Genomic DNA, 9,462 nt, shown 5'->3' on the forward strand with positions numbered 1-9,462 from the left:
AACCAAACCACTCCCACACGTCTACATGTACGCGCTTTCTCCTTTTGTTCAGACGCTTACTCTAGGTCTTTCTGACATCTGTGGGGTAAATATTTACAAAAGGTTGAGCCGAAATCAATATTTCACTCAACTAAAATCAGCCACAGAACCAGAGGGGGTAGATTACTGGATCCCAGGAGACCAAAGTCACCCCCAAGGTATTTGATTTGCATTCCAATTGTTTTGACATGGCTCCGGTGTAATTCACTGCGTGCCTCTGAAGGTGAACCGCTGCAGGCTAAACCGCGTGGCTAATTTACGGCAGAGAGCATCACACTGCTGCTCCCTCCCTCCATTTGATGTGCTGATACGGCGTCAGGGCTGCTTGTACCAAGAAACCAAGGCTGCAGAGAAAAAAAAAAAAACGTCTACAACATTTCCCCCTCTCTGTGGTAATAGTACGCTCCAGTGCCCAACTTTGATTATTTTGTATGGTGTTAATTTTATGTTGTCGCTGTTGCCTTGTTTATAGTTGTGTGTGCATGTCCGTGTGCGTGTTTGTGCTGCTGGAGCATAAAAGACCAGTTGCTGAAATGTCAGTTGACTTCTCATTTCCAGCGACAGGCCGCTTGGTGTTGTTTTTGATCATTACACCATTATAATGTGTGTGTGAACTGGATCTGGGAGCAATTATGCTTCGCGTAACATTCAGTGATTGCTCTCATTTGCAATGTGACAATGTGACAACATAAATGGACACTTTTTGTCCACAAATAAAGCCAAGTGATTCACTATGTTAAAATATTCACGAGAAATATTCACTGACACAGCTCATTTGCATATGTAGCACAGGGCTTTCGCATTCCGAGAACCACAACAGCGGCAATTATCGTTTATTATCTTTCCGCAGTCCTCGGCCCCAGCACCACATTGTCTCCTTCTAATTTACTCAGGCCTTTTCTCTCCAGCCACGGCTATTTTCTTCCATTTTCTTCCATTTTTTTCCCCTCTTGTGCTGCTACTCAGATTTATTCCATTTTTTGTTGTTGTTGTTTTTAATTTCACAGCGTAATCCAATAAACTTTATTGTTATTGCTGCAATTAACGTTTAAGCTAAGCACTGTAAAAATGAGACATCTGTCATGTTTGGTGTCAGTCACGTGGCTTTTGGTCATGGCTTCGTTTTCTCCTAAGCTCAGCAGCTTAGCGAGCTGCTCTCCCTTCACTACCTGCTTGTCCGCGTCTCACCTGAAACAAATTAATTATATTGATTTCTCAGCCCTCACTTCACTACAGTAATGTGCATGTAGCCCCATATGCTTAGACTGCACATAGGCAGTATTAAAGCATAAGCTAGTAGTAAGTAGATTACCCTCTCTGTATACAGTGGTTCAAACAGCACAGCCAGTTACAGTATTTGGTGATTTCCTGCCTTTCTGTACTAGTGTAATCACATATAGATTTTTGCTGCAGATTGAACATTTTTAGGAACCTTCAGGCCACAAATGTGTGAATCGTGAAATCTTTTACGATTTGATCCACTACCGTATTGACTTTTAATTCCTGATCGTTGCTTGTGTGCGTGTGTCTGAGGGGGAAGCACTTAAATGCTGCACATGCGGACCATGACTGTAATAGGTCTCACAGAGAGGGGGAAAAATTCGGCTTCAGCCACAGGTGGAGTGTGACCAGGACAATAAAAGAAAGAAAGAAAAAAAAAAAGAAGAGATGAAGTGCTGACAAATGATGTAATTATGGAGGGAAGAAAAAAAGAACCGTGCATAAAAACGGCTAAACATTGAAAGATGGTGCTTAGTTTAACCCTGTAATGTTTGTTCTCAAATGTCGTTGAGTCATTTTGTATTTGTGTTAACCTCTCTTAGGTTTGGCCTCTATCAAGCTTTACATACTTGGCTGTTAACAGACTGTGAAATTGAAAGGAGCAATAACATTATCTATAAAAACCAGAGTAAGGGATGAAGGCCTTTTTATTTATTTATTTTTTTCAGCCACTGTCCATGAAGCTAATTAACGAGCAGAAACGAGCGGCTTGGGAGAGGACAACCTGGGGTCAACATGTCATTTTAGTGGATAAAAGGAAGAGAATGGCCTGGAGTCATTGCCTAAGAGCAGAAGAAGATTTGATGGCCGCTGACCCCTCACCTCTTGACACAGTGCTGACCTCTGCATTGGCGAGCAAGGCTGAGGTCAGCTGCTGTATTACAGGGGGAAGAAACACTCGGTTTCCACAGCCGTCCACAGATGTGCAGGAAAACTGAGTAAAATCATTGTTTGTAATTGATCTGATCCTTTACCGTCCCCATCTGTCATGCCTGGTTTGCTCTCCTCTCTACATCCATTTTTATCTGAATACTGTATCGTACATCACTGAATGCAAATGGGGCCGTTTGTCTTTCTGTCACTGACGGGCTCTGCCCGTGTCTCTTTAGCTTAGCCTTTCTCAATGCGCTGTGGCCGGTGGTGCTGAGGTGGAACTGAGGTGTTTAATAACTGCTGGGTGATTTGGTTCGACTGAATTCTAATCACATTGATTAACGGTATTGACCAGGGTTTGTTTTTTTTTATTGCATCTTTGCCTTTATCAATCATGCACCGTCCAGCTGCACTGTTCCCCCTGGTTCTCTTATACTGTCTCACTTTATCGCACACCGACTAAAACAATCACATCTTCATTATTTAAGTTATAGTTTTTAAGAGCTCCAGACGTTATGCAGCGTGCTCACACCGCCATGTTGGCAGGTAACGCTTCTGGAAATTTATATATATGTATATATATATATATATACATATATATACATTTTAGCATAAATGGAATAGCTCTGTGGACATTGACCCATGCTGGGGTGCAATATTCATTTATTTTGAGAATACAATAATGTTGATAACTAATTTGCATACTCAGTAATATTTCATCTGTTTCCACCACACAGGGCATCTACAGCTGTATCCACGGCGTGCAGATAGAGGAGAAAAGCAGTTCAGCACTGAACTCCCCGTCCGCCACCATGAACAACACCCACTCCAACATCATGCGCCTGCTGCGCACCGCCAAGAACATGGCCTCGCTCTCAGGGGTGAACGGCTCGCCGCACAGTGCTCTGGACTTCATCCGTCGCGAATCCTCGGTTTATGACATCTCTGAACACCGGCGTAGCTTGGCGGGCCACTCGGACTGCAAGCCGCCGTATATACCGGAAGACAACATGTTCAGCGATTACATCAGCGAGGTGGAGAGGACGTTTGGCAACCTCCACATGAAGGACAGTAATCTGTACCAGGACCATTACCTGCATCACCATGGCTCGACTCCAGGGCTCAGCGGACCTCCTCCCAACAGGCCCCTCAGTTTGGGCAGCGCCAGTTCACTGGAGGGCGGCATGTTCGATTGTGACAGCCTCGGTGGTGGGGTGGCCCCTATTTTTACCACGCAGCCCTGCTCTGCACTGACCCACAGGAACATGAGCAAGTTTGACTTGCTGTCTGGGCAGACTCCGCCCTCAGGCCAGGGCTTCACAGGAGCCCTGCCAGACCTGTATGGGAAGTTCTCCAGTTCCACCTACATCCCTGGACCCAGCTATATTCCAGGCAGAGGAGATGATGATGGGAATATACGCTCAGATGTCTCAGACATTTCCACGCACACTGTTACATATGGAAACCTGGAGGGCAATGCCAAGAAGCGGAAAAAGTACCGTGATAGCTTGAAAAAGAGGCCGGCCTCTGCCAAGTCCAGACGGGAGCTGGACGAGATTGAGCTCGGCTACAGGAGGAAACCGTACCACATCAGCCATCACCACTACCACAACCACCGCTCTGCCTCTCCACCACCTTTGCCCTCTGAACGCAAGAGAGGAGGAGGAGGAGGAGGAGGTGGAAACAATGATGACAATTCATATCTCTTCAGAGAAAAGGAGAGTGTTAGGGATTTTTATTTGGACCAGTTTCGGCCCAAGGAGGGCGTCCCTCAGTGGGAGCATGTGGACCTGACCGAGGGCCCTAGGAATAGAGATGGGGGTGTGGGGGCTCTGGTGCCAGTGGATGACTTTCTTAAGAGTAAACCCAAAAAGTCTGACTCAAAGGGTGGAGGATCTGGGTTGGCAGGGGGAGAGTGGGAATGCAGGAACTGTCGGGCTAGCGGGGGAGGAGGGAGCAAGCAGATGTCCATGCATGGAGGAGGGGGTGGGTATGGTGGTGGTATGAGCTGCGGGTCTTCGGCAGGCGGAGGAAACAGCCGGCCCAGCTCTGCAACCTGCATGCGCTGCGAGGGCTGTAAAAAGACAGGGAACCTCTATGATATCAGCGAGGACAACAACCACCTCTTGGAACAGATGGGTGAAGGCCAAGGTGGGGGAGGAGGTATGGGCGCAGGCCCTCAATCTCAGGCCCAGCAGAGGAGGAAGAGTGGAGGATTCGGCAAACCACTACGGCGGCAGCACTCGTACGACGCATTTGTTGACCTTCAGAAAGAGGAGTCAGGTGGGATGGGAAGTATGATGGGGGGTCTGGGTGGAGGCATGAGCGGCGCCGGCATGGGAGGGATGCTGCCCCCACCCAGGAGCGTTAGCTTGAAGGAGAAAGAACGCTACATGGAGGGCACCAGCCCCTTCGCACACATATTTGAGCGTCATGGTGGATCGGAGAGAGAACGGGAAAGGGACAGGGATCCGTTGTTTTATGGAGGTGAGGGCCGGAAAGGACCTGGCTCACCATTCGGCCTGTTTAGAGGTGGAGAGGGCCTCCACCGCCGCTCCGTGGGCGAGAGGGACATGAGAGACAGGGATAGGTCTTTGATGGAAGGAGGAGGTGGAGGAGCATTTTCTTTATCCAAATCTCTTTACCCTGATCGGGTAAACCAAAACCCCTTTATACCCACCTTTGGTGACGACCAGTGTCTGATGCACGGAGCCAAACAATATTACATGAAAAAGCAACAGCAGCAGCAACAAGTTGCCAAAAACAGCCGAAGTGACTTGAGGGGCCAGATGAGCACGACGTCATATCTGCCAGCATCTGCCACGGCCGGGGTGGTGTCCAATGTAGCACCCCGGTTCCCAAAAGAGCTCAGCCTTGGTGGAATGAACCACCACGGCTCCATGCTGGGGGTCGGACCCCCGCGTCCCTTCAATGGAAGCAATGGCCATGTGTACGAGAAACTCTCCAGTATTGAGTCTGATGTGTGAAAGAAAAAGTAATGGAGGAGGAGGAGGAGGAGCAGACGAGGGCAAACGCAGGAGGAGGAGGAGGAGGAGAGGGATCCAGTGCTTAGAGATCAGGGATGATTTTAAACGATGCTGTTCACACACACACTGCACATCTGGATCATATCAGACACGAGAGATGAAACAGGACACTCTGAGGAGGTGTGGATTGTTAACCCTCTCTCAGAAATGGCCAAAGCTACTCTGCATTTGTGTCCTAACATGGTCAATTAACGTTCGGACTCGAGTCCATCGATTCACCCTCCAGTGAGGCAGAAGTCAGCGGACTCGGTTATTAACACAGCGGGACAACACCTCGTCCTAGTTTGATATCGGACATGTGAGCCTGGTGTTATTTGATAGCTGTCGGAGAGCTCCCGCCGAGTGCTTTTGAGGAAAGACTGCGAGAGCGGAGGGAGGGAGGGAGAGAGAGAGAGAGAGAGAGAAGTGAACTGGCCATCTGCCCCTGTGTCACCACAGAAAGAAGACATTGTCACGTTTACCAGAGCTGTGACACAGGAGGTGACGAGTGGAAGGAGACAGCTTAGTCGTGCACTCTCTCCTCCTCCTCCTCCTCCTCCTCCTCCTCATCCTCCTCATCCCTGACGCCAAAAGAGCCGATCTTGTTTGCTATGAGAAATACAATCATAAATGATAATAACATATTCTTATAGAAAAAAGAAACAGGGTATCAGAACAACAATAATATTGATGACATTGTGAATAATGATGTTAGTATTGTTTATGATAACACAGCTTTTTTCTTCTTTCATTTCTTGTTATTAGAATCTTTCACTGCTGTTTTTAGTATTCAGTTTGCTCCTGGTGACAGCAGCAAGGCTATTCTGTTGTTCAAAGACTAAGTCATTCTCTTTTCTTTTCTTTTTCTCTTTGTTGACTCTTTTTACTCCATGCACATTTCTTTATTTGCTCCTTGTGGAAAAACGACAGGATCTCACAGACGCGCTTGGAGCCGGCACATCCTCGACTTGACATTTCAAGAGACATCACAAATCAAGTGCACACAACTCAACTCAAACACACACTCGCTTTGCACGTGTGTTACTGTGAACAACACGTTATTTTATTTATTTTTGTCACAAGCTGAAGATACTGAGAGGAAGGACGTGCCTTAACGGTCTCCAGTGGATGTGTCCTCCAGTTTACGCGTGGCTCTGGACGCGGCAGCACCAGGACGGACCCGGCGTGCCGCTGCTGCTGTCGCCGCCGCTGCTGCGTTTTCCTCTTCACGCTCATGAGCCAAAACTGCAGTAAACATTTACAGCAGGCTTGAGACGACGACGACGACGCTGCCGTTGAGATGTTTTATAACTTTGTGAAATAATTTCATATGTCAAAGTATGGGCAGCGCTTTTTATGAAGCGCTCGTATTCAGGACGTGTCCCACTGTCACGGATTGACCGATGGGTCTCACTTCACAACACGGCAGCCTTTAGACCACTTGTTTTATTCAGGTTACATAACAATAGTCACCAGGCACTTACTTTCTTTGGCCTCTCACTAGTATCTCGCAGACGGCATTACTTTTCCGCTCATGTAAGGAGTCTGAGAGGCGCGCGATCGCAGACAGGTTTCTTTTTCCCCAGACAATATATGCACTGTCCTTTAGTCGGCTAACTGCTACAGGAAACAATGTGCGGGAGGCGTGAGCGTCGCTGCCCTGTGACAATGGCGCTGAGGAGGATGTCTATTTGAGAGAGGCCTCTCGAACGCTGACTTAAGGTGTCAGGGAGGCGGCCATCTTGTGAAAGCTTTCAGGCTTTTTCTGCTTTGACTCATGACGTTCAGTCTTTTCGGTTGGAGAGGCCTCGTTTATTGCACAGGACCTTTTTACTCAGTGTAGGTTCAGGCACTCGGTAGACATGCCTTATCATCCCATCATCCCGCTCCCACCCCTCCAACTGTCTGACGATGACTCATCGTGTTACTGTACAGAATAAGGAAGTGTCTATGATGTTGGATTAGCCGGCGGTGTCAGAAGTTCAAGGGCTGCAGGAGGTCGTGCTGGAGTGCTGGCCCGAGATCGCCGAGCTGCTGGAGTGTGTCGAATGTGATCTTTGTCACTGCACACTTCTATTGAATCCCCTCATCAAAATGCACCAGTGTAATGGTTGTGTGTGCGTGCGTGTGCGTGTGTGTGTGTGTGTGTGTGGAGGGAAGCAGATCACACCTGACAACAGCTATTTTTTTAACCACTAATCTGCTGACCACTCTCCATAAATTCAACAGCCTGTGAACTTAATATGAAAGTGAGACTGATAAAGTTAGCCTTAAATGAGACAGATTCACCCCGCGGACAAACCCAACCTATTAGCGACTCTCCCGATAAATACACTGGGATCTCTGGAACTTTTTTATATTCGAGTGTTCAGGTCAATCATTGTCAGCAAGATGATGTAAGACAGAGGGACGGGGCCAAATAACGAGGAAATAAGAAGGAGCGGGAACACGACATGGGGAGTGAGCGTCAATCAGTGTCAGCGTTAGTACGTGCGTTCAATCTTTTCCTTGTAAATATTCTATATTTAAAACTCTTTTCACTTTGTACAGTAAACAGACAGACAGGATGTAACTTTAAATATGTTTTACAGCAATTTAAGAAATAAACAAAACCCTAAGAAAAATTCATAAAAAGGAAAAAAAAACACACAAACAAAAAATATGCAAAATATAGTTAACACCAATATTACTAATCATAAGTGATATAATTGAACCTCATTTTCTTTCAATCTCATGTTTACTTCATTATGATAGTTTACCAGTCAGTGTACTGATTATGTTAAGAATTATGCTTTTGTTTCCTTATTTTCACTGAAGTGTTGGAATTTGAGGATAATTTATTGTAGGTGTAGACGTTTGGTGATAAACGGGGGGAGTTTAGTTTTAGGAGTCTTTGCTAAGTTTTCCTTGACTTGTGTTAGAATCTCTCTTTTTAAGGTAAGCTCTTCTTCATGCTTTTTTGGGATGAATTCAATTATCTACACATGTATGTAATACAATATTACATGTATACATAGATGATATTTGCATATAGAGGCAGTATATTGTGATCCTTGGTTTCTAAGCGGCGATCCTTAGGTTGAAAACCTACAAAACCTTTGTGTTTTTATTTTTTTTGTTGCCCGTTCTTTTGACCCGGGCTCTAATGATGATTGCACACAGAATTTAGAGCCATCGTCGGCCCGGCCTATCCTGTTCCCTTTCTATGTTTGGGATAGACATCACTGTGGTTACGGAAATTACACACACACACACACACACACTTAAACACGCCGGAGACTTCTCAGTGTCGACGTTCTTGATATTGTTGGTGATTTCAGTGGTTTTTACCTTGTTGAGATTCTCTTTGGAGCTGAACTGCATTTGTGCAACCCCTTATTAAAAGGTGAAACGTTCCTTCTGTCACGTCTCATTTCATGTAGAGTTTTGCGTTCGGCTTCGTCGGCTGTCGTCGCTGCCGTTAAGCTCACGTAAGACTATACCGTGTTCATCGACAGCTAATTACATGTTTTTTTTTCTCTGTATGAGACAAAAAAAAAATAATAATACTATTTGTTATTTATTTTGTACATATGCAATTTGCAGTCAGAAATAATTCCCTCCGTTCTTCCTCTGCGTGGCACAGTTTCCAGTCTCTCTAATATTCTCCCCAGCCTTGAGAGAAGAAATTCATCTCTCTGCTGTTTTTCTTCTCAACTGCTTTCACGTCCAAAGGGTTGATGGGAAAGTGAAAAATGTCTCTTTTCCGCACATAAACCACGTTAGATTTGCATATTTTTTCATCCACGCCAGCACCTGCAGTATATCGTCCTCATGTGCGATAAACGCCGCGACCAAACGGGAACATTCACTTACCAAGGCTGTGGCTTTGTCCACTTGGTGCGTGTGATAGTGTGGTGAACAGGCCTATCGTCGGGCCTTCACCGCTTCTCTCAGCGCGCACAGGTTGATCAGCGATGCAGAGTAAGCACAGCGAATCAGAAATCTTTATTTCCCCTAAGGCCTCTGCACACGAGCCACATGCCACTACACGTTTTGTTCAAAGGCAAAAACACTGTGTCACTCTTTTTTTTTTTTCTTTTACAAATACAAGAAGTGGTTGTGGCAAGTTAGTGGGCTGGAACATCCTGAAAGTGGAGGATGTAAATATCCCCCTCAGCTGACGTGTGTTTTTGTGTCAGGAGCGCTGACACGTGGGACCAAATAACAGTGTGACGCGGTCAGCTGCGGGTGAAGAGGTTTT

The 9,462-nt window shown here is 46.3% G+C and overlaps 1 protein-coding gene across 2 annotated transcripts in view; it reads left to right on the forward strand.

The window, feature by feature from the left end:
- Nucleotides 1-7,819, forward strand: part of LOC122785653 (glutamate receptor ionotropic, NMDA 2B) — a 119,006-nt gene extending 111,187 nt beyond the window's left edge. For both annotated transcript variants that reach the window (XM_044051548.1, XM_044051549.1), the window contains one exon: nucleotides 2,931-7,819. In XM_044051548.1, coding sequence (XP_043907483.1) covers nucleotides 2,931-5,180 — 2,250 coding nt within the window. In that variant the 3' untranslated portion in view covers nucleotides 5,181-7,819. The remainder of the gene's footprint in view (nucleotides 1-2,930) is intronic.
- Nucleotides 7,820-9,462: the final 1,643 nt, after the last annotated feature.

This window comes from Solea senegalensis, linkage group LG19 (assembly GCF_019176455.1).
Source record: "Solea senegalensis isolate Sse05_10M linkage group LG19, IFAPA_SoseM_1, whole genome shotgun sequence".
In the NCBI taxonomy this organism is placed as follows: Eukaryota; Metazoa; Chordata; class Actinopteri; order Pleuronectiformes; family Soleidae; genus Solea; species Solea senegalensis.